Source organism: Rhinolophus ferrumequinum, chromosome 7 (assembly GCF_004115265.2).
Source record: "Rhinolophus ferrumequinum isolate MPI-CBG mRhiFer1 chromosome 7, mRhiFer1_v1.p, whole genome shotgun sequence".
In the NCBI taxonomy this organism is placed as follows: domain Eukaryota; kingdom Metazoa; phylum Chordata; class Mammalia; order Chiroptera; family Rhinolophidae; genus Rhinolophus; species Rhinolophus ferrumequinum.
Genome location: NC_046290.1, coordinates 44776829 through 44802590, shown reverse-complemented (window position 1 = coordinate 44802590; position 25762 = coordinate 44776829). Strand labels below are relative to the sequence as shown.

General features: G+C 36.9%; 1 protein-coding gene across 4 annotated transcripts in view; it reads left to right on the top strand.

Annotated features, from left to right (window-relative positions):
• CCDC125 (coiled-coil domain containing 125) overlaps nt 1-25511 on the top strand; it is a 28868-nt gene extending 3357 nt beyond the window's left edge. For 3 of the 4 annotated variants that reach the window (XM_033110116.1, XM_033110118.1, XM_033110119.1), the window contains exons 2-12: nt 3468-3816; nt 6345-6403; nt 8323-8409; nt 9236-9313; nt 10005-10090; nt 13027-13109; nt 15237-15352; nt 16121-16228; nt 17322-17496; nt 21543-21673; nt 22408-25511. In XM_033110116.1, the coding sequence (XP_032966007.1) occupies nt 3468-3816; nt 6345-6403; nt 8323-8409; nt 9236-9313; nt 10005-10090; nt 13027-13109; nt 15237-15352; nt 16121-16228; nt 17322-17496; nt 21543-21673; nt 22408-22710 (1575 nt within the window). In that variant the 3' untranslated portion in view covers nt 22711-25511. Of the gene's footprint in view, nt 1-1882; nt 2012-3467; nt 3817-6344; nt 6404-8322; nt 8410-9235; nt 9314-10004; nt 10091-13026; nt 13110-15236; nt 15353-16120; nt 16229-17321; nt 17497-21542; nt 21674-22407 lie in introns of those variants that run through there. The other variant, XM_033110117.1, reaches the window with a different exon arrangement.
• The last annotated feature ends 251 nt before the right edge of the window (nt 25512-25762 follow it).

Here is a 25762-nt window from a genome sequence, read left to right as displayed (position 1 = left end):
GGGAGAAAATGGGTCCAGTAGACTGTGTTGAGTGTTGCTAAAACTAGCTATTTTAGACTTTTACTTTCAGTTCTATTTGATGTCATAAATAATAGAAATTTGGTTTGCTCTGATGTTAATCTCACTGAAATTCTCCAAATGACAGAAAGCAATGGCTAAGAGTGTTAACAGTGTCCGTCATCAGGGATCTGAATTCAGAATCTGGCTCTTGTTAGCTGTGTTATTTAACCTGTCTGTGCTTCAATTTAATTGTCTAAACTTAAGTATTATAATAATAGTGTTGCTTACCATGTGTTTGTGAAGACTAAATAGAATAATCTAAATAAAGCACTTAAAATAGTGCCTAGCACATGGAAGAAAGCAAGCAACAAGTGCTAGCTGCTATTGTCACTAAAAAAATTGTTGCTGATTTAAGGCATACAGTTTAATAATTTTCTTCTCTAGGAGGATACAACTGACAACACACTTCTCATCTTGCCCCCTAATCCAGTTTAAGGTCCCTTATTTTTTTCTGTGTTTTAAACAATTTTTAACATCATATTATTGAGTTATCATTTACATATGATAAAATGCACCATTGTAAGTATACAGTGGATTAGTTTTGACAAACCATCATTCTAGTCAAGATATAAGACTTTTCCGTCACCCCAGAAAGTGTCCTCGTGACCTTTGAAGTTCACCTTCCCACCCCAATCAACTGTTGATCTGTTGTCTGTCATATACATTAGTTTTGCTAGGATTTCATACAGTATGTGTTTTTTCTGTTAGCATAATGTCTGTAAGATTCATCCACACTGTTGCATATCAGAAATTCATTATTTATTGCTGAATATATTCTATAGATGTACTAGAATTTGTCTGTTTTCCTGTTAATGGACATCTGTGTTGTTTCTGGTTTTGGGATAATTTGAATAATGCTATGGGCATTCATGCACACATCTCTGTATGAACATTTGATTTCATTTCTCTTGGGTAAATACCAAGAATGCAATTGCCGGGTCACTGTTTAAAAGAAACTGTCAAACTTTTCAGTGTTTGTACCATTTTATTTTCCCACCAACAGTGTATATGGATGTCCACGTCCTCAGCAACACTTGGAATTAGCAGTAGTATGTGCTGGAATCTCATTGTAGTTTAAAATCGACAGTTCCCTGATGACGAATGAGGTTGAGTGTCTTTCCATCTATGTATCTTCTTTTAGGATGTATTACTTCAAATCTTTCAAGGGCCTTTGTTTTTAAACATTGAAAATATATGTTACTTTGACCCTAAAAATAACAAAAAACCCTTTATACATAATCAGATTTGGCAGCTAGGTGTGGTTTTAATAGTGGAAAAATCAGAAAAGGATCTCAGCAAAAAATGAGACTTAATTATTTTTGAAAGACTGAGATTTTATTTTTGATAATCCTGGTAAGCAACTACTTAAAAGAAGGATATTTAGAAAAAAACGTCAGATGTGTTTTTCTTTTTTTTTTTAAATAAGCAACCTGATTTATTTATTTATTTTTCCCCTTCTTCCGCCTCTCTCCCCCACTCCAGTTCAAGCTGTTGTTTCTCAGTCCAGTTGTGTAGGACACGGCTCTCTGGCCCATGCTGGTATTATGAGCCTTGAACTCCCCCCAGCTGAGACAGTCAGTCTGTCAACTGGCCGCTCATAGCTGGTCACAGCAGCTCTCCTGGCAGCACACGGTAGCCCAGCTCCAGGGAGAGCCGTTGTTCACAATCTTAGCTGTAGAGGGCGCAGCTCACTGGCCCATGTGGGAATCGAACCAGTGACCTCTGCTAGGAGCACAGTGCTCCAACCACCTGAGCCACCGGGCCGGCCCTCTTTCTTTTTCTTTCTTTTTTTTTTTTTAATGAGTCTTGTGAAAAGGATGAAATATTTCTAAATAACTACAGCAAAGCAGCAGTTTTGAAATGTCTGGTGGTGGTGAAAGTCTCTCTTAACTGTACCCTGTACTAGAGAGAGGTACAATGCTGAACATTTCAGGTGCTCTCCAGCCACCAGGTAGGCCACTGTCGCCAGGTAGGTGCTTACAATGGTCTTCACATGGAGAGGGCTGGGTAATGATGATTTCTCTGTAGGGCATTTTACCTGGAGATGTTTTCTTCTAGTAAGAAAGGCAGGTAATTAGCCCCACAGTATCCAGTGTGGAGCCTTGCTGAGGTGACTATTTTGTTTTTCTGCCCTAGAGGCAAGTATTTCAGTTTGTATATTCCTTCCTTGCCTTATTCTTTTATTAAACAAGTATTTATTGAGCACTGATTTTGTCTCAGATACTGTTTTAGGCATTGGAAATGCAGTGGTGATCCAAACAGGCAAAAACTTCTGCCCTTGTGGAGCTTACATTCTTCTTAGGGCCATTTAGAGTGGGTTTGGACACTGGCAAGGGAAAATTTTCAGGATGTCATACCTCTTGAGAGGATCGTAGGCAGGTTGAAGCCACCTTCAGCTTCACTGGGCTCCCACTTTTGCACTACCATCTCCCTTTTAGTGGCATGCTTTGAAAAATGAGTAAAATATGGAGGAGTATGTTAACAGGCCATAGTGCTAAGGAGAAAGATAAAACAGGTAAGTGGGACAGGGAGGAGTAGTTTGCAATTTAAGATGGGGTACCAGGCCCCACTGAGAAAATGGCATGAAGAAAAGACCCACAGGAGGTGAGGAACCAGCTGGGCAACTGTGGAGGAAGAGTATTCCCCCAGGTAGCGGGAACACAAAGCTCTGGGGCAGGAGTACTGGCACCGTCAAAACACTGGGGAGGCAAGGCCGTCAGCCTAGGATGACAGAGAGGGGCAGAGATGAGCAGAGGACCTCAGCATTCAAAAGGCTTTGGCTTTTGCTCTGATTGCTTGTGAAATAGAGGAGGGTTTTGAATACAGGTGCAGCATGATTTGAGAAAGATAAGTGGGGCACCTTCTTCCTTCCCACCTCTCACTGTCCCAAATATAAAACCTCTGCTAGCTGTCTACACAGAAATGGACCAAGTGGAGCTGTTGGAGAGACCGGAAGAACCCTGAGCACCTAAAGTGGATAAAGGGCTGTGAAGGGAGAGAGGCAGGATAGTCTTAATTCATTCGAAGTCTCATTTTTTAGAGACTTCTGAATTTTATGTAGCACTTAGGCTTGTGAAAACCAGACCCTTTCCTTTATAAGCTTGTACATCAAGAGTATTCTTGGCAAAAGCTCTGTCTGCTTTATCCTGATTAGTAGACTACTACATTCAGTAAAAGTCTTTCCTGCCTCCTTTCAATTCCCCACATCTTTGAAATAAGAAGTTGGAATTTTTCTTACCTATAAAAAATCCTGAAATGTTGAAGACCTTGAATTTAGATTGCATTTGTGCTCTTGTGCTTCGCTGGGATAGTCATGCCTGCATAATACAGAAAGGAACTTTTCTTCCTTGGAAAACCTAACTTTCTTATACTGATGGTGTTTTAATTACTGTTTTTCTTAACTACAGATAACCTGTTTTTCCTATGGTAAAGACGACATCTGGCTGATGAGCAGCGTGGTGAGGTCACTGAGTGAGGCAGAGGCGCAGACCTGGGAAACAGAGGACGATGACATGGCAGAAGGTGATTTAGGGTATGGCCTCGGAAGAAGGCCCGGCGGTATTTATGAAGTGCAAATTTCACATTTATTTACATCTAGAAAAAGGTCAGATGAACGGAACTTTGGCCCTCCCCCATTTCCAAGAAAGGGGGAAGAAAGAAGTGGTGCTGTTTTTCAGCATTCCAGGAGTGAGAGCTTGCAACATACATACCCTGAAGTGTCCAGAATTTCCCATCACAGACGACAAAGTAGCACTGGTAAGAATGCCTAGTGTCCTCTCCACCCTTTTTCCCCTGTGAATTTTAGCAGTGCTGCCAGCCTTTCAACACATGAAAATGGGTTGCCAGAGTGGATTTTAGAAATTTATCTTTATTTACCTCTTGGAATTGGTGATGGTTCAAAAGAATTGATGTTTCTATCAAAACAATCTTAATCATAACTAAAAATAAATTATGCTGTACATTAAGGAAATAATACAATTCAGAATCATATTGTGATAGAATGATGCAACTCCAGTGATTGGGAGCCTGTGGATGAGTCCATGACTTCGTTGTGGTACAGAGTTGCTGTGGCTGAATCTTTTGTAATCCACATTGTAAAACTTCCCCACCAAAGTGGAACAAACACAAATTAGAGCAACAGAAAAATAATTTGAGAAACACGTTTCAGATATACAAACACTATGTTGTAGCTGGGGCTCTATCCCCATCCCGCAAAATCCTCCTTGGAATTAGAATGGGGTTATTTACAAATTTTTCTTCCAATTCCACATCACGCACAGAGAATGGATACTGTTTTGCAAGCAAGATATTGAAAACTGAACATGATGCTAAAATGCCTTTGTAAAAACTTGAGGAAACCACTGGGATAGAAACAAGATGTAATAGTATGAGCTCCTGTTTGTTGGGTTATGGACTTTTGTCTTTTTGTCAAAGTTGACCTGATCCTAGGTAAGAATATTGTGTTAGTTTCTTTCCTATTGCTAATAGGTAATTTCCAAATTACCAGAAATTTAATGGTTTAAAACAACAACACAAATTTATTATCTTACAGTTCTGTGGGTCAAAGGTCCAAAATGGGTTTCACTGGGCTAAAATCAAGGTGTCCGCAGGGCTGCATTCCTTCTGGAGGCTCTAGGAGAGAATTACCTTGCCTTTTCCAGCTTCTAGCGGCCACCTGCATGCCTTGGCCTGTGGTCCCCATCCCCCATGTTCAAAGCCAGCAGTGGCTGATGGAGTCTTTCTCACACTGCATCACTCTGACACTGACTCTCCTGCCTTCCTTTCATTTGTAAGGACCCTAGTGAGTACATTGGACCCACCTGGGTAATCCAGGATAGTCTCCCATCTACGGTACTTAATTTAATCACATCTGCAAAGTCTCTTTTGCCATGTATTCGCAGGTTATGGGGATTAAGATGTGGACTTCGTTGGCGGCCATTATTCTGCCTACCACAAGTATTAATAAAACAGAACTTATTATTGTTAACCTAATGTCACTTTTGTCCCTCCTTGGAACCCCATATCATCAGAATAAAAACATGATTAGGTTTCGCCTTCGATACTGTCATATTGATGAAAGTTCAGAATAGCAAAGAAAAAAAATGTTTTGAGAAAATTTTAATATCCCTCAAAATATTCTAAATTTTTTTTCTTTTACTTCTTTTCCTCTTGCTTGTCACTTATCACTTTAATGTTTTTCTATTGCCAGTGAGACCAAATGAAAATGAAGCTCCTGGAAAGCCAGGTTAATGTCTCAATTGATTAAAGAGAAAATAACTGAAGAGAAATAATTGAAGTTTAGGAGACTTCTAGTCATTCTCTTTGGAAAGAAATTAAATACAGGTTACTTCTTAGCTATTCATATCACTGTATTGATCAAACAAGCCAAACACAAAAATTTATTCATTTCACTCACCAACATTCATGTTTTTTATATTGCGTGTGGACAAAAAAGGGGCCATATACTAAACCTGAAAAGCTCAGGGGTGGCCTACATAGCAGGTCTTACAAACCCAGAGACTGAAAGTAACCACACAGGATGGTCTGAACTTAAAAATTTTTAACTAAAAGCAAGTCATGGCAGGCAGTCAAGTCCTATGCCTGAACTTCCTTGACAAAGGTCAATCTTTACCTTAAGTGAGGCTTCCTATTGTCTTTTTTGCATCTAAGATAACACACCCTTGAAATGTCAGAGTCATCTCCTTTGCCAGACCCGTCAGGGTACAACCACTACACCACAGCTAGAGACTACAACCCCTCATTATTATCTTGTTCTCCCCGCATACTGTCTCTAGGTGCTGTGAACTATCCTGTACCCACCAATGTAAAAGAAGTCAGTGTTTTGTTATTGTGCCTTTTTATCCAATCCATTTCCCCGCCTTGCTTTCTAAAGTATAAAATAAGCTGCAAAATGCAAAACTGCCATTCTCTGGAGCAGTTTCCTCAATCTATTGAGACTTTGCTTCCCAGCAATTGTCAGTTTGTCTCAAATAAACTCATGAAAACTCTCATAAAAACACTCTATAGGTTTGAACGTTGACATGTGTTTGTATGTAGTAACTAACTAATTGGTTCACAACAGCTTTATTTTAAAGTCCTTTAAAAAAGTCTTTTTATTCAAAAGTATGTGTCTTTTCATTTATGAAATGTTTTAAGCTATTTTTTGTCATTGTTTGGTTTATTATAATTCTTTTCTCTTTGTAATTTAGGGGACACATGTATTTGATATTTTGTAAATAAATGTCCTGTATTAAGTAGTTAAAAATTTTTTTTTTCCCTAATAGATTCTAATTCAGAATTGTCAAATGTAGAATTAAAGCAACGTCTTGATGAAACATTAGAGGTGAGTACCTGGGTAATATAAAAATTCTCATGTGAATAAAGTCCCCTGATAGATATTTGTTTAAATAATACTAAAATTGTATGGAAGGTAAATGTTGGCTTTCCAGATACTCTCCAAGAGCCTTGGCTGTGTGTAAATCTCGTATCTTTCAATTGGCCTGCTCAGTTTCTTATCTTCCTCATCTCTCAAAAAGCCTGTTTATGTAAACAAGCCCCAGTTCTCCTTGCTCCCTTTATCTTCTACTACTTCTTTAATCTCCTCATGGAGAAAATAGTTATTACTTCCTTCCATCTGTATTCCCTGTATGTGTGGCTTGAAACAACCTGACTTAATTTAACCTCTTTGAGGTCAGAAGACCCACCAGAAATTATCCCAAGTGGTCTGAGGAGGCTGTCCAGCCTGGGAATAGACATTTCTGTGAGGGGTGCCTGTCCTGTGGGAAGCGGGAAGCCCATCTTAGTGTCTGTGACTCTTCTTGTGAAAGCTGCTGTAATCGTTTCCTAGGGCTACTGTAACAAAGTACTACAACTAGGGATTTAAAATAATAGAAATTTATTCTTTCAATTTTGGAGGCTTAGAAGTCCGAAACCCAGGGGTCAGTAGGCCACATTCCCTCCGAGAGCTCTAGGAAAATCCATTGTCTCTTCCTAGCTTCTGCTGATTGCTCCCCACAACCCTCCACATTCCTTGGCTTGCAGCTGTGTCACTCTAGTTCTGTCTCTGTCGACATACGACCTTCTTCCCTGTGTGTCCGCGTCCAAATTTTTCTCGTTTTATAAGGACACCAGTCATTGGATTGGGTTTACCTAATCCAGTCTGACCTCATTTTAACTTGATTACATCTGCAAAGACCCTCTTTCCAAATAAGGTCACAGTCACAGTACCTTATTAGGAGTTAGGACTTGAATATTTCTTTGGGGGCGGACATAATTCATAATAGCTACTGTAGCTGTGTGAATGATCATATTTATGTGGCCTAAAGATTTTTTTTTCCTAATTCTTTTTTTTTTTTTTTTAAGATTTTATTGGGGAAGGGGAACAGGACTTTATTGGGGAACAGTGTGTATTTCCAGGCCTGTTTTCCAAGTTGTTGTCCTTCCAATCTTAGTTGTGGAGGGTGCCGTTCAGCTTCAAGTTGTTGTCCTTTCAGTCTTAGTCGTAAGTTGTTGTCCTTTCAGTCTTAGTCGTGTCGGGCGCAGCTCAGCTCCAGGTCCAGTTGCTGTTGCGAGCTGCAGGGGGCACAGCCCATCATCCCTTGCAGGAGTCGAGGAATCGAACTGGCAACCTTGTGGTTGAGAGCTCCAACCAACTGAGCCATCCGGGAGGCAGCTCAGCTCAAGGTGCCGTGTTCAATCTTAGTTGCAGGGGGCGGAGCCCACCATCCCTTGCGGGACTCGAGGAATCGAACTGGCAACCTTGTGGTTGAGAGCCCGTGCTCCAACCAACTGAGCCATCCGGGAGGCAGCTCAGCTCAAGGTGCCGTGTTCAATCTTAGTTGCAGGGGGTGCTGCCCACCATCCCTTGCGGGACTCGAGGAATCGAGCTGGCAACCTTGTGGTTGAGAGCCCACTGGCCCATGTGGGAATCGAACCGGCAGCCTTCGGAGTTAGGAGCATGGAGCTCTAACTGCCTGAGCCACTGGGCCGGCCCCTTTTTCCTAATTCTTATCTGTGTGGTCTAGATGGGTGAAAACAAAAGATTTGGGCTTTGAGTTCTAAATGGCACCTGATAGTAAGGCTCTCAATTTTGGCCTATGTTGCCCACTGATAAAGCCTGGAGGAATTTCCAACCTCATTTATAATAAGGTCAAAATGCTTTGAGTCAAAGTGCATGCTGAGCTTAAATGTAGACTATCCGAATTGATCATTTTGGGTTGCATATCTCGCAGATAGGAAGATGAATTTCATTTCTTTCCTCAGGAGGTAGAAATTTTAAAAACTGAACTTGAGGCATCTCAAAGACAACTTGAAGGTAAAGAGGAAGCACTGAAAATTCTTCAAAGCATGGTAAGAAGTTAGTTTTAAAGTTTCACATTCCAATGTGAAAATGGCATGGTTTAAGCTTTTAAAACAAGCAGCAGTACTTAATATAATTGGGGTGGGTGTTTTTTGAAGTTTAGATTTTTTTTAAGTTTTATTGAAATAATTTACATGCTATGAATTTCACACGTTTTAAGCATACAGTTCATTTTTACTACACTTAAGAGTTGTGCAACTGTCACCACAATCTCATTTTAGCACATTTTCAATACCCGAAAAAGGAACTTTGTACACATTAGCAGTCACACATCATTCACATCCCCAACCCCAGACAACCACTAATCTACTTTCTGTCTTGCAGATTTGCCTTTTCTATTACAGGTAAATAGAATCGTACATTATGTGTCTGGATTCTTTTGCATTTGGATTCTTTTAGTTGCATGTTTTTGAGGTACAAGCATGGTGGAGCATTTGTCAGAACTTTCTTCCTTTTTATTACCAAATAATATTCCATTGTATAGATACGGCACATTTTGTTTATCCATTCACCATTTAGTTGATGGGCAATTGGGTTTCCACTTTTGGGCTATTATGAATAATACTCGTATGAATGTTTGTATACAAGTCTTTGTGTGGAATATTCTTTCATTCATTCTCACATTCATTGGGAAACAGCCAAACCAAGATCTTCTGATTTGTGAACTATCAAACATTCCACAGAAAGGGGGTTTCTGTGGAAATTCTCATCTCAAATTAATTTTCTGTTGTCTTAAAATAAAAATGTGAACTTCATCGTGCATATAGGAGTGATTAGAAATTGAATTTATACTGATAGGATTTTTACTTTTCTTAGGCAATGTTTGGCAAAGCCACAAGTCATACTCAGGCAGTGCTTCAAAAAACTGTGGAACAAAAGAGATCCTTGGAGAAGGTATTTGCCTTTTTAGCATGGACTTGTTCAATCCAATAAGCTTTCAAATAGAGTTTCCTTCAAAGTCACCATACTAACGGGTATGTCATTTGTGCATACACTCTGCCAGGTGTGTTTCGACTTCATAAGGTTCCTTCCTTTTTGGAGCTTATAAAGAGACTGTCAAAAGGGGAAAAAAATTAAGGTTTCTTTTATTTCCCCATTTTAAGGTAGTAGGAGGCCTGCCAAGTTGATACTTTGTTTTTCTTCTTTTCTTTCTCTGCTTACAAAGCCTGCCTTTTTCTGACCCCCTCATCTTTACCAAAAAGGTAGTTGGGAATAGCTTCCTGTGCCTGTTGGACCCTCCCTTGATGGCACTGCCCTGGGCTCACACCTTCAGGGGTGTATTTTGCTTGTGGTGTCTGCATGGGTTGGGAGCGGGGATGATGAGAAATCTAGGTTCAGACCAAAAAAGTTTTAAGCTAAAGAATTTGAAATTTCTCCTATAGTAAGCAAGCTACGGCAAAGCTCTTTTGAGTGCTACAGAGGCATGTTGTATGTGTTTACAAATGTCAGACACTTTTTGAGCATGGGTTTTTCCTCTGTAACCTATTTCTGTGAAATGATTAAATTATGTATTTCAGCTATTCATAATGTCCTGGAGTGACTTATTTATAGAATTTTCCATGAAAGTGCTATTTTCTTTCTATAGGAAATAAATGCCTTGCAGTGGGAAATAGAATTTGATCATGATAGATTTAAAAATATAGAGGAATCTTGGACCCAAAAATATGACAGGTTTGTATATTATTATTCCGTAGTTTTTCTTTGGAAATCATTTATTTATTATTTATTTTTTATTTTATTTTATTTTATTTAGGCTTTCTTCTTCTTTGAGCTAATTGTAAATATTATAAAATTCTTATTGCTTATCCCCTTGCCAGCTCCATATTTTTCTGTTAATTTTCTTTTTTAAAAAATATAGTATAAACTGCATTTTCAAATATAGTGGAAAAGCCATGTTTTCCAAGCTATTTTAGCACTGGCACTATTTTTTCAAACAAAATGTTTTGAGCAGCTCTTTTATTAGTGTGAATTTAATAATTTTAAATTACAACATACACTTTTTATAAAGTCAATCATTGAGAAATTGACTTGATATTGGGAGTTATAGATGGCTTTAGTACCTAATCTTTTATTATTTTTTAACTTTTAATTTGAGATCAGTGAAGATTTACAGAAAACTTGTAAGAATAGTACAAAGAATGCTTCTATGTCTTTCACCACGATTCTCTAAATGTTAACTCTTTACCACATTTGCTTTATCATTCTTTTTCCCTTTCTCTTTGTAGTTAAATATGTAGATATAATTGTTTTTTGTGAACCGTAAGAGTAAGTTGCATATATGTGACATATAGATGCACAGGGGTCTTTTTAGCTTTGCCCCTTTCCACATCTGTAACTCCTATAGTGAGGCACCTGCTCCTATTACCCCATATATTTACATATTTTTCCATCATAGAATGTGCAGAAAGTAGCTGTACAATTGCTGTACATACCAATGTAAAATAAAACCTACCAACTAGTTTAATATTTGTTTATAGTTTTGTTTTTAGCCTGAGGGTATATAGTCAAAATCAAAAGTTACTTGGTTAGTCTTTTCATGCTTTAGTATGGTTATGCTATTCATTTAAAATAATTTATTTCTATTTGTATTCTATTTTAGAGTATTTTTTCACTGTCCTTGTTGATTTACTTATTTAATTTCGACTTTGTAAAACAGTGACATGCTTCCAAAGTCAGAACTGTTCAGAAAGGTGTACTATGAGAAGTGTCATTCTCCCCCCAGCTTTCACCTCCATTACCAAACTCTTGCCATTCTTCCTTCTCCTCACTGTCTGCAGATAACCAATGTATTATTCTCTGATTTATCCTTCCTGCATTTCTGTTTGCATGAATAAGCAGATATATGTATACTTTATTTCCCCTTCTTTCTTACACAAAAGATAGTTTACTATAGATACTCTTTTGCACTTAGATTTTTTCATTTAATAATATATCCTGGAAATCAGGTCACTGTGTGGATGTGCCATACTCAACCATTCTCCTACCATGTTTCCCCAAAAATAAGACTGGGTCTCATTTAAGTTTTGCTCCAAAAGATGCATTAGAGCTTATGTTCGGGGGATGTCCTCCTGAAAAATCATGCTAGGGCTTATTTTCTGGTTAGGCCTTATTTTCGGGGAAACACTATATATATATATATATATATATATATGTATATATATAATATATATTATATATAATGTATATATAATATATAATAATATATACATTATATATTATATATATATACATTATATATTATATATATATGTATAGGCAGTTAGATTGTTTCCAGTGTTTTGCAATTATAAACAATGCTGCAATACATAACCTTGACATATATATTTTTGTGTTATTGGAGGTGTATTTTCAGGGTAAATTCTTAGAAGTAGAATTGCTGGGTCAGAAGGTAAATGCATATGCAGATTTATTAGATGTTGCCAAATTCCTCTCTATGAGGTTTGTACCGCCTTGCATTCCTGCGAGCAACATGTGTGAAAGTGCCTGTTTCCCTACAGTTTCATAGAGATTATACGTTTTAATTTTTTGATAGTGTTGTTTATCTAATTTGTTTTATTGTATTTTGTTTTGGCTTCACAGAACACAGAAAATTCTGATTCACATGCACAGATTTATACTTGGTCAATAAATTGACTTTTAGGATCCTCTTCAATTAAGTAGAGCTGGCAGAAGATGCTTTATTATGAGGTCTGCCCAAAAACAGTTAATGAGATAGCAAAGTTAACGCTTATTTATTTATTTATTTACAGTTTATAAAGTAATCTAAGTAATTGAAGTAATTTATAAAGTAATTTAAGGGATCTAATAAAATGTATGTGAGCATCTGAAGAATTTCCTCATGGCTTTAGAATGAATCAAAATGCATTTGGAAATGCACAGACCTAGTCTTAGGAAGAGGTTGTACTAACAAAGGTGCTTTATTCCTCAAGGGCTACCTACCTTGCTTGAGAACCTGATTTCATATTTTATTAATTTATTAAGTACTTCATAGAAGCAGAATGTCTTAGATTTACATTTCACTTTTAATTGGGAAGCATTAGCTTCATGACCACTGTTTTAATGATCTGAGGCCAACCCTGAGTACAGTGTAGAGTATTTCTCACAAACATCACTACACAGTGTCTTGACAGGTATTTCATTTAAAGTCGTAAATTGACCAGATAATCTGGCTACTGCTCTTAATTACACACAAAAAAATTGTTTACGCCTTTAATGCTGGGCAATTTAGGAACTCTTGTAAGTGATTCCAATTTTTAGTCAATAAAGCTTCTTATGTATCTTTTATGCAAGTTTTTGAAGGTGGCTTAAGCCTTACATATATTTGGTAGTCAGATGGCTGTTAAGTTGAATGAAAACTTTAGCAGAGAGAATGAGTATTCAAAATGGATGCCTTAGAGATATATCTGGTTATGATTTTTTCTCAACTAAGTATATGGGAGGGTTTAGAGTATGTTCAAAATCTTACCACACTCCTTAGAGTGTTCTAGACTGTTTTGAAGTAGGAAAAATTATATTTAGGTTTTTGTTCTCTAATTATGGGATAAAAATACTCTCATTTAAGTACAAAGTGCTAATGTTTTAGTTATTTGGGAAGTTTTTTTTTCCAGGCTAAACTGTGAAAATGGAGTCCTCAAAGAAACTTTGAAATTAAAAACAGAAGAAATTAAAATGCTGAAGTCTGAAAATGCAAGTAAGAGTGGTATTTTGATAATTCTTTAAAAATAGTATGTTAAAAGATTCATTTTATATAGTGTCCTATCAATAGAGACAAAGTGCTAGTATTGCAAAGTAATATATATTTCAAGGATAATAGAAGCAATATGTCACTTAGGCTTTTTAATTAAGAAAAATTTGAGGTGAAATCACATAAATATAAAATTAGCCATTTAAAAGTGAACAGTTCATAACATTCACAGTGTTGGGCAACCACCTATTTCCATAACATTTCCATCATTCCACAATAAAACCTCATACCTATTAAGCAGTTTATCCCCTTTATCCTTTAATTTTTATACTCAGTGGAAAACAAAATGGTAGATCACCTTATGCTTGAGGAACTTGAGTAGGTTTATGTTTTATTGGAACACTAGTAGGAAAAGTTTGTATAGTTATTCAACATTATTTTCTTCCAAAATGGGTCTTCTGTGACTTTATCACTAATACAATTATTCTTAATTTTTCGAGATATTATTTGACTCATTAAGAACTTGGAATTTTTTACATATACAGTTGACCCTTGAAGAACATGAGGGTTAGGGGCACTGACCCCCATGCAGTTGAAAATCTGCATATAACTTTTGACTCCCCCAAAACGTAAGTTGTCCCTTTGTATCTGCAAGGGAATGGTTCCAGAACCCGCCATGGAAACCAAAATATGCAGATGCTCAAATCCCCCATGTAAAATGGCATAGAACAAGGCATACAGTCAGCTCTCCACATCCGTGGATTCCCAACTGTGGATTGAAAACAGTATTTCCATCAGAGGTTGGTTGAATCCACAGATGCAAAATCTGGGGAACAGGAGGGCCAACTATATATTTATTGAAAAAAATCTGCGTATACGTGGTCCCGTGTAATTCAAACCCATGTTGTTCAAGGGTACGTGTGTATGTGCACACACACACACCCTTATATAATGAGCCACCTTAAGACAAGAGGTAGTGAAGAATATTTAAGTATTTTAAGAATATTAAGGTGGTACCAACTTTTTATAAAATTTTGAGATGATGTTGATTCTCCCTTCTGAGCAGAAACTATTTTGAAGTGGTGGCTTGAATAGACAAAATAAACTCTGAGTCAGGTCATGGGCCCAAGCACTTTGCATAGTGTAGTGAGTTGTGGCAATGGCCCTGAGTGAGAACTGCACACAGGTGGTGCTTTTCAGTACCAGTGATTTGAGCAGATGGAGATTTCTCCTGTATCAGGTTAGTTCTCAGGACAGAAGCTACTCATAACCACCCCTCCCCTGCCTGCCTACCACTCCATCCTGCAACAAGAAGGAAAAGTGACTGTTTTCTGCTCTCCAGTAGATAGCAGGACCCTTCTTGTTCTGAATGATTTGAGTCTCTTGTAAAAACTCTTAACAGAAAAATCTGATAGTTTGGATTGTTGGTACTTTTGATATAATACATGAGATCTCATCATGTGGTCATCTCACTATCCACAGTCTGTCTGGTGTTTTTTTTTATAGAGAATAATTTGCCTTTGTAATTTTCTTTTTGAAAATCCTACAAATTTTCTAAGAGCAAATGAAGATGAGACTTTGGTTGCAGTTAAGGTACTTCCACATTAGAAATAACATTTTATCTAGTGTTACATATGTGTTATCTTACTTGATACCCACTATTCTATCAGATTTTCTGGATGGGGCCAGATTTTGTGGGCCATGCCTGTTGTATATGCATTGGTTGTAAGAAATAAGTATATGATGTTGGTGTAACAAGATTAGGTGAGGACAGAGTTAGCCCTCATAACTAACACTTTTTAATTTAGGGAAATGTCTTTATTTACAAATATTTTCCATTTTAATTAATGATATTTTGTAGTACAGATGTCTTACAGTTCTGTAACACAGAATACAAATTGTTTACTATATAACTTCTTAATTTGATGTTTTGCATTTTGGGATTTTTTTGATAAACTCTCGTTTCTGAAATATTACCAAAAATTATCCTATTTGTTATATTACTTTTTAAATGTTGTATTACTTTTTTTTAATATGCTGCTAAGTTCTTCCCCATGCTTTTAAAAGGATGTTTCATTAACATGCATGATTATTTTGTTATTTAAAATGTTTTTGTGTCATGGCCCTTCCTAGGTTTAAATCAACAGTATTTGGAGGTGCTCGCTATGCTTGATATCAAACAGCAGAAGATGGTTCAGGAAAACATGTGCCATGATAAAGGTGGCTTTACAGAGGTTTCAGGTCTTGAGGTAGGTAAGTAGGTATGAAAGCTTAGGAGGAGCGACATTTTTTACTTTCCTTTTCTGTCATCACCGTTTGCTACGTCTTCTAGGGTAGCACGATACTTAGCAATTTGAGACAGAGAGAGGTCCATCGGTTTGCCGAGGTCAGTTCTTCAGTCTTGCTGGTTACCATACCCCTCAAGCAAGAGATTCCTGGATATTAAGGGATGTGCTAGTCACTTCCTACCTTTTCTTTCTTATTTCTACAGTTTTAGCAGAATCTGTTAGTAGGGTCTCACATTACCTGATCACAGACTATTTTTTTTAGGAGTGTTTTTCTCGTTGACATTTTCATCCATCATTTCCGAGTATGCAACCCTCCCTGAGTAGCTGGCAGTAATGAAAGCAGGACAGTAGGGCCAAGTCTAGTCACAGGAATTCCACACTGTGGATGTTAATATTTACTTTGTTAGGCCAAGTTCCTGCCAAGGACTCAGAACTATAGGGAACTGGTGCCAGGTTAAAGGTGAAGGTGGAGAGTGAAAAGAAGGAAGATAGAATTCCATTAAGTTTTTGTTCTGAGTAACAACATTCTTTCCTCATTTGTATGTATTTGACCTCCACTTGGATCCTGAAATCCCGATCTCAGTTTTCTTCTATTGTTGTTTTCCTTTCCAGTTTCTTTGAATTAGATGCTTGAATAGAAATGTGCATGGGTATGTGTGGGTATGCCCCCGTGTTTGTGTCCAGCTAAGCAGTGTGACACTTAGTAACAGGGTGTTTTTGGATTTACAGCTTGCAGTCCTTGGAGCCTGCCTCTGTCATGGTCCCAAAGGGAGCCCCTGTTCCTGTGCCAAAATGGCAGCATCTGCTCGGAAAATGCTTCTTCAGTCCAAACAAGAGGTATCATATTATCACAATGGTGAAAGCTTTGGTTTTCTTTCTCTATTAATAGTGGAATAAATGGAAGTATCTGCAATGATATAATAGCATTAACTTATAAACTAGATTGTATTTACGTAGTACCAGAATACCAATAGTACTTGGCACGATATTATAGCTCCATAAAGTTGTTTGCCGAAGATTGTAGTTAATATTTCCTAAATTCTATTTTTCTGTCTACACATGGTCCTAAAATTACTGTATATTAGAGGAAAAGGTGCACTTGTGCTTAAAAATTACTAGGATCCACAACATTGATTAATGGGGAGATCAACATGAAGCTTATCAGAAAAGCAGAAAGGTACAGTGCCTTTGTACTAACCAGACCTAGGTTTGAATCTTGTGTCCATCGTTTTCTAGCTGTGTGGCTCTGGACACATATGTTAAACAGAGGGTAATAACTAGTTTGGAGGGTTGTAAGAAATGGAGGAAGTAGACATATGTTTAGCACAGTGCCATGCACATGCCCAGCATTTAATCAAATGATAGCTGCCATTATAATTAGGCTTTAATAACAAATACAGTACATGGACCATAATTTTAATCTTCTACCTTTACTGAAGGTGTGGAATTTAAAGTCTTCAGAGTACATAAACCAGTTAACAGCTAGACACTAACAGTTCATTAGGAAAAACATAAGATTACAGTCAGGATAAACTATGGGAGGTATCGGAAAGATGACATTCAGTATTATTTTCAGTGGTGTTGTTTGGAATGGCCCAAGGCAATACTGAGATGCAGGCCTAAGCATCCTCCCTTCTTCCTTGTTGGGCAGAACACACACAGGGCCTGTCTAGGATAATGAGGTCCAAGAGTTGGATAAACAGGGAATTGACAGGCACCACAAGGGAAATTTCTGGTAATCTAGTTCAGAGTGGGCAGCTACTGTAAAAGAGAGCTGGCAAGTACTAATTAGTTTAAGCAGATGAAATAGACCAAAGACAGACACACCTGTGCTAGGCAGGGAGATTGCATTTGCTAATATGACTCAGCATCCACGCAAGAATTATTCTGGTTTTGCTCTGAAATCTCTCAAACTTTCTTTCAAAACCAGTTGGAACTTTTGCAGAAGAGTAAAGAAGAAGCTTACATAATGGCAGATGCATTCAGAATTGCATTTGAGCAACAATTAATGAGGAAAAATGACCATGCACTAAGATTGACACAAATGGATAAACCGTGTAAAAAAGAAACAAAGTGGAAAAATTGGAAGCAGCTTAAAGAGGATGGTAAATATGAATTATATTGGCAATAATCAGGTGTAATTTCAGTTGTTTTTGGTTATAATCAAAGGTGATTAAGCACATTTAATACAATGGAGAAAATAATTGAAATTTTACATATTTGTGATTTAGTTAAAAATATAGTAACTATAGGAAAAAGAGATCATTTCATGATACATATACAGATGAGCTACTGGGATCAACAAAACCATAAAATAACAGGAGAATCACTTTTTTAGTACTCTTCTATTTCATTTAAACAAGACTATATTTAGTGGAAAAAATAAGAGTGCTAGGATGGTTAAAGAGAAACTACCAAGAAGGAAGTAATACTGAAAATGACAGTGAAACTCATTAAATGTTTCTATCTAATTAAACTTTATTGACATGTGTGATTCTGGAAGAGACTGTGGGGTAGAGGAAGTTATCTTAAATTGGACAAATAAAATATTCTTATAAAAAATAAAACAAATTAATGTTTAGGTTTGGCTCACTAGCCTATCAAAAATCCATGGCTATTTTTGAGTATTATTATTGTAAACGAAATATATAAAAATGGCATGAGGATAAGATTACAATTGAAGTAGATCACCCAATATAAACAAAGTATGTTATTTTTTTAGAAATTTTAGTTTCTCTAAAAGGTCAATGATTTCCTTTGTCAATATTCAGTATAATTCATATTGCTTCCACTTAAAATTCCAATTTGAAACCATTTATCAGTCAAGAAAGATTAGTGGAGTTTATAAGAAGTTTAAATGTTTCAGTACTAAAATTCCGAGATGACTATTTCTAAACATTTTCTAATATGTCAAAATCCATAATTCTAATTCTAACATTCCAAAATTCTCTCATTCTGAGATGAACTTCAGGGCTAGTAAAAATCTTATTATTATTATTTTTTTAAACATTGATATTAATTAGTCATAATTCTTTTATTTATTTTTATTGTATATATTTTTAATTTTATTGGGGAAGGGGAATAGGACTTTATTGGAGAACAGTGTGAACTTCCAGGACTTTTATCCAAGTCAAGTTGTTGTCCTTTCAGTCTTAGTTGTGGAGGGTGCAGCTCAGCTCCAGGTCCAGTTGCTGTTGCTAGTTGCAGGGGGTGCTGCCCACCATCCCTTGCGGGAGTTGAACCGGCAACCTTGTGGTTGAGAGCCCACTGGCCCATGTGGGAATCGAACCGGCAGCCTTGGAGTTAGGAGCACGGAGCTGCAACTGCCTGAGCCACCAGGCCGGCCCCAAGAATCTTATATTATTAAAAGTGAAACTTTTAATAGGAGATACCTATTTCGTTTGAAATTTTTCTTTTCAAACAGTACATATTAGTAAAAGTATATGGATTAACTGTTGTCAATTTAAACTTCATGAACTAAACTTTATTCATCCCTTTGCTGAAATGGTAAATAGCTTGCAAGGGATAATAAAAACAGTAGTAGTAAACAAGAACCATGAAAGTAGGTAAAAGCAGATTATAAAAGCTATTTATTTAGAGTATTCATCAGGTGGAAGTTAGGGCAAAAAAGGGAAAATGTTTCTCAACTTTCATTCTTAAAAAGGCATTCCACATTGTCCTGAAATTAACTTCTAAAAGTTTTTCTGACATGAGCCATTAAGCAAATATAATGGCTAAGTCCTCAGCAGTCATTTGTAGCAAATACAAAACCAGTATTTATGACTGTTTTCTATAATAACCTCTTGATAAAAGCTGAAGGTATAACTTTAATGTCCAACTCAAGTAGGTGATTTTGCCAGGAAACAAGCTAACAGTCCATGTATTTAGCCTTTTAGGAATCAGGAAAACATTTAGAATATCTAGTTCTACTATGGACAACAAATGCATAGGTGATCTTCCTCAGGCACCTCTTCTCTCAATTAGGCCCTTGACAGGAGGTGGAGTGCAAAAATTTCAAAGGTATAGTTTTTGAGGGCAGCCTTGGTATTGTGCTTATTGAAGGCAAATCCCTATCTTGTTTGTTTTGATGGGAGATAGGGAGAATGACAGGACAAAGAAAGGGAGAGGAAAGACATGGTTAAAGTAATCTTACGAAAGCTTGTCACATTGTCATCTGTACAGAAGACCCCCAACTATGTATGGTGGTTGGCCTTAAGGATAATGCCATGTAGATAAGCTGGGTTTTTCTTAAGAGGTAGATTCATTTCAGCACTTGAGCATGTACTCATTTTATATTCCAGAATTCCTGGCTCTTAGCTAGTGACAAACCTCAGGAACTTTTCCATAGAAAATATTATTTGAGAGGTATAGCTTGCAATCTTTGTTTTCTGTTAAGGCACTGAGAGAGACTAGAAGCAGAATTTAAAACAAATGATTCATCTCTGAAAGGTCTTTACAAGTCCATACAAGTTTCAGGAGCTCTTTGTGAGTTTCTCAGTGACAAGATTTTGATTCATTTTACTCATATATTTCAATAATCTTAAGAGGTACAGGATGATTATTACAGGTCATTTTCTTATGTGTGGTTAACACTTAAGGTATCAACGTTTTCTTTTTCTAATTAAAATATTTTATTGGGGATCAGTGTGTTTTTCCAGGGCCCATCAGCTCCAAGTCGTCGTCCTTCAATCTAGTTGTGGAGGGCGCAGCTCAGCTCCAAATCCAGCCGCCTCTTCCAATCTTAGTTGGAGGAGGCTCAGCCCACCATCCCATGTGGGAAATGAACCGGCAACCTTGCTGCTGAGAGCTCGTGCTCTAACCAACTGAGCCATCCGGCCGCCCCTCCAGAAGCTCAGCAGCAGCTCGTTGTCTTCAATCTAGTTGTGGAGGGCGCAGTTCACTTGCCCATGTGGGAATCAAACCGGCAACTCCGTTGTTCAGAACTTGCACTCTAACCAACTGAGCCACCCGGCTGCCCCAACTTTTCTTGATATGGCAGCTTAGACAAGTTCTGAGAGATAGATTATAGGCATATTTCCTTTTTGTACACTGAAAACAGAGATTCATTCACCCACTCATGCAAGCTGCTGAGTGTGTCAACTTGTCTGGCTCTTCCCCGTGCCACAGTAGCTCCGGGAAGAGGTCAGGTGTGAGCCCCATCACTGTGGCTTACCTGCTCTCTGTTTTCTGTGAGAGCATTTGCAGAGCCTTCCAAAAACATTATTGAAGTTTTCTTTGTATAAATCTACACGTTTTGTACCTTCTACTATAAATTCCATCCTTTCTATGGATGAAGAACAATATTAGTGTATTAGTATTTCATGATGTGGACTTTCAAACATTATGTCAGTACCTGGGCTAGGTGCTTTTCACAACTGTGCTTTTTTTTGGGGGGAGGGGTGTTGGTAAAATATACATAAAATTACCACTTTAACCATTTTTAAGTATATTGACATTGTTTTGTAACCATCGCCACCATCCATCTCCAGAACTTTTTCATCTTCCCAAACTGAAACTCTGTACCCACTGAACACTAACTGCCCACTCCCCTCTCCCAGCCTGTGCTCTATTATTTAATGGCACGGCAACCCTGAGCCATAGGTACTACTATTCTCATTCTAGAGGTGAGGAAATGAAGCTCAGAGAACTTTTCCAAGGTCATGCAGTTAGTGGCAAAGTAAGGATTCAAGTCCAGGTCTTTCTGGCTCTAAAGCAGTTTGCATGGTTCGGAGGCCACCTGTGGCCTGCAGTATTCTCAAATATTGTGGGTAAGTGGCTTGACATTTAAAATTGGGAGATAGCACATACAGATCTGGACCTCTGGCTCCTCTGGAAGACTGCAATCTGCTAGCAGGGGCTGCATTCTCCCCTGTGGGGCAGCCATGGTTGGGAGCTGAGGAGTGCTGTGCCCCAGTGGCAGGGCATTGCTGCTTCTCATACTGTGGCCCTCTCCAGCGTTCACCATCCCGGCTCTAAGGCTGTGCTTTTCCAGCTGCACTGTACTGCCTACCTCACTTGTGCTGGAGGTCTCCTGAGGACAACCGACTGATTTAGGAAAGCATTAGCCTTGGTTCATACTTTCCTCTTCCTGGAAGTACTACATCAGGAGTGTCTTTTTATGCTTCAGTTGGATTTTCACGTTCAATTTTAGGATCACTATCACAGAAGACTAAGAAGACCTTAGGGAGGAAACTATTGGATATGCTTCCTTCAGAAAACAGTTCTAAGAGGACTGAAGATCAGGATAATCCTCAGGAAGCCTTTAAGATGCTAATAGATCTGGTTGGTATCTTTGCTTTGTTAGAGGTTGTGGTTACACTCATCTTTTTGCTTCCTAGTAACTCAGCTCCACTCTACATTTGCCTTTTATGCCTTTTTCCCTCTTCCAGTCATAATCTTCATCTCCTTAAACTCTCTGCATGTTCTTCCTGTGCAAGTTTAAAGCTCCACCTCTGAAAAGAGGGGGTTCCCTGTAATTAACTCCCAGTATCTCTGTCATCTGACAAGACCTTCTGTTTATTCAGGATTTTTTTTTTATGTACTCAAGGCACTTCCTCAAACATTATGTCCTTGAATCATTACAAGCCTGAAATCTGTCCTGTTATCCCCATTTCATAGATGACTAAAGAGACTGATATATGAACATACTTATCTATAGAAGAGTGTTAAAAGTTATTTGATTGCATATAAATATATAAACCATATATAACTTCAACATTCTTTTACAGAGATAAGTACATGTTGATTTTATGTACATATACACACACAACATTTTTTCCCTTCTCTTCAGATGACAACAAAATTTTCAACAGAAGGAATGTTTTCTGTCCTTCCTTTTAAAAAATACTCAATAACATGTAGAATCATGCTTGGTATCAGTGGACACCTAATTAATTTATTCATATTGACTGACGACAGATTGAATATTGAACATTCTGATAAAATACTCCTGACTATAGCTCTGTATTCTGTGATCTATTGACTAACTGGTACATTTTTAATTTTTGTGCGTGCAGCTGAATGATAAAGAAGAAGCTTTGGCTCATCAGAGAAAAGTTAGTTACATGCTTGCTAGGGCATTGGAAGACAAAGACTCAAAAGAAAATAAAGAAAAAAATCCTATGAAAGACAATTTTACATTAAAAAATACCTGGCAGAAAACTTCAGAATTCTCTGCTTTGCGTGATCCTATACATTCAAGTGCTGAAATTTTTAATTCTGTGGGCTGCATTTGTTCAATCCAGCACCTTCATACAGATCAAAACTACACAAGAACTCTGAAAAGGTCCCTTTCTTTGCCATCAAATATCATGTTTTGAAGACAAACCAGTTGAAATTTGAACTGAGAGCTGTTTATATCAAGAGACTTTGAAAAAGGATTGTATAAATGTTGCTACATCTTCAGAAGTTGTGTTTTCTGGATATTTCTAAATTTTAGGAGACAGCTTAAATACTCAAATGCTTTCTACGAGAAATTTATTAGTATTCTCTGTTGATGTATTCTATTTATAAATTATATTACTGTATTTTATGGAATTTTCAGTATTTACCAACATCTTAAAAACAAATAGTGATTTCTCATTAGCTCAAGTGACAATATAATGTAAATTAAGGCTTTAAGAAATAACAATGCCTAGGGGTTAATTTTTGAAATACATCTATTTATCTTGTTTTATTTGTGTTTCTCAGGATTTTTCATTTTCCACATAACAGTTTAAAAATAATTTCCTTAAGTTAACTTCAACAAGAAGTTACTATGGTGGGACTCTGGCAGAAGTATATTCAAAGTCATAGCTAGTTACCTTCATAGCTTCTTTTATTGTCAGACTGGTGACATTTTATAGCCAAATCTACACAGAATGCTGGTACATAGACCATTCTGATTTAACTTCTTGGTTTTGATGCTGAGTTTTAGGCCATTTTATTTTCTTTTTCTATAAATATTACATAAGTAATAATCTTTAATACCTTTTGGGAATATTGCTATATTAATAGCATTACAATTATGTCAAAGGAAATGCATTGCTTTGTGAGCAATTATAATAAAACATCTAAGTATGATCTCTAGTGAATTGAAAAAGATATATGGTTACACTGAATACTACTACTTAAATACATAATAGGGTCATAAGGTAATAACATAGACCATTTATAGTTGTGTTAAAAGGAGAGCATTTAGCTGGCATTAGTAAACAATAATTAATAAAAGCTGAAAACTTAGCAAATACATTTTGTAAAAAGGAGAAAGGAAAAGTATTGTTACCAGATATTAAAATGTACTGTCCTGATAATAACATAAGCTACATTATTTAAAGTAGTGTCATTATCAGCAGGGCAATGGAATAAAATAAAGACCATACACAGATCTAGTATATATAATAATTTCATATAAAATAAAAGGGATTATTTAACAATACCAAAATTGGAAGTGTAAGAAATCAAATTAAAAAAACTGGAAAGGTTCTTTTTAATGTGTGTGTGTATGCGTATATATAAAACAAACTCATATAAATTGATAAAATTTGTAATATTCTGACAGATGGACAGAGAATCTGAATCAATAGTTCATAAAAGACAGATTACATGTGGTTAGCAAACATGAAGATATATTCAGCCACAGTAGAAATCAATGAAACAAATTATGAGATATTTGTGAAAGATTACAAAGATTATGTGAGTTCTAGGGATGATGTGAAACATACTTACATACAGTGTTGATGAATGTATATATTTGAGACCCTGTATTCAATTTTTTTGAGTATATATTCTTAAGTGAAATTGCTGGATATGATAATTATATTTTTAATTACGTGAGGAAGCATAGGTTTCCATATGGGCTGTACCATTTTACATTCTCGCCAACAGTGTACAAGGGTCCCAATTTCTCCACATCCTTGCCAACACGTTTTTTTATAGTAGCCCTAATAGGTATGAGGTGATATCTCACCGTGGTTTTGCCTTACATTTCCCCAGTGATTACTAACATTCAGCATCTTTTTCATGTATTTGCCATTTCCATATCACTTTTGGTGAAATGTCTATTCAAGTCCTTTGCCCATTTTTTAAATTGGATTTTTTAAAATCGCTGAGCTATGAGAGTTCTTTATATATTCTGGATATTAACCACTTATCTGATATATCATTTGCAAATATTCTTTCCCATTCCAAAGGTCGCCTTTACACTCTGTTGATTATGTCCTTTGATGCACACAAGTTTTTAATTATGATGTAGTCCCATTTATCTATTTTTTGCTTTTGTTGCCTGTGCTTTTGGGTTCATATCCAGGAAGTCCTTGTCAAATCTAACGTCATGAAGGTTTTCCTCTAAAAGTTTTGATAGTTTCAGGTCTTTGATCCACTTTGAGTTAATTTCTGTATATGCTGTAGGGTAAGGGGCTTCTTTGTTTTTAAGAACTATTGAACAGCTACTGGAGTATAAATTAATACAACTACTTTGGAGAAATATGGCAACATCAACACTAATTAAAAATGCATATGCATATAAATATTCCTTTATTAATAACTGTGAAAGAATGAAAATAACCTAAATGTCCATGTGGTAGAATTCTAAAGATGGCCCTCAAGATTCTCATCTAGGGATGATCTAGGTACTGCCTGCCATCCAGAGATTTTTAAAATGTATGTCAAGTCCAAGTGAATTGACCTTAATATCTAGATAACCCAATCAGATGAGCCCCCATTGTTTTTTAAAAAGCAGAGATTTCTCTCTTGGTAGTAGATGAGGAAGCCAGACAGATTTTAGGCACTGTGGTTGGCTTGAAGATGGAGAGTGCCACGTGACAAGGCACGTGGACTGCCTTGAGAGAGAGACTCCTGGCTGACAGCTAGAAGGACAGGAGGCGCGTGCATTAAAACGGCATAAGCTTGAAAGCAGATTCTTCCCTAGAGCCCAAGATAAGAGCCCAGTCTGACAGCTTGATTTCGGACCATGCAAAAAATATAGTTGAGCAACGCCAGATAACTGACCTATAGAACTGTGAGCTAATAAATTTGGGTTAAGCTGCTACATTTATGGTAAATTTTACACAGCAAAGGAAAAAAATAACAGTTCATAAATAGAGCATGGGTAAGTAGTGTTATATACAGTCTCTTTACACACACACACACACACACACACACGGTATTATATGGCAGTTAAAACAAACTAGATTCATATATATTAACATGGAAGGAATTTAAAAGTTTTGAGTAAAAAATATTGCAGTATGAGACGTATAATCTATCACTCATAAAATGTTGAGACCCAAAACAATGCTGTGTATTACTATATGCACTCTAATAAAATAGTATAAAACCAATGGAAGACACACTCATTTCCTGAGAGTCATTCCCCGTTGAGGAGGGTGAAAT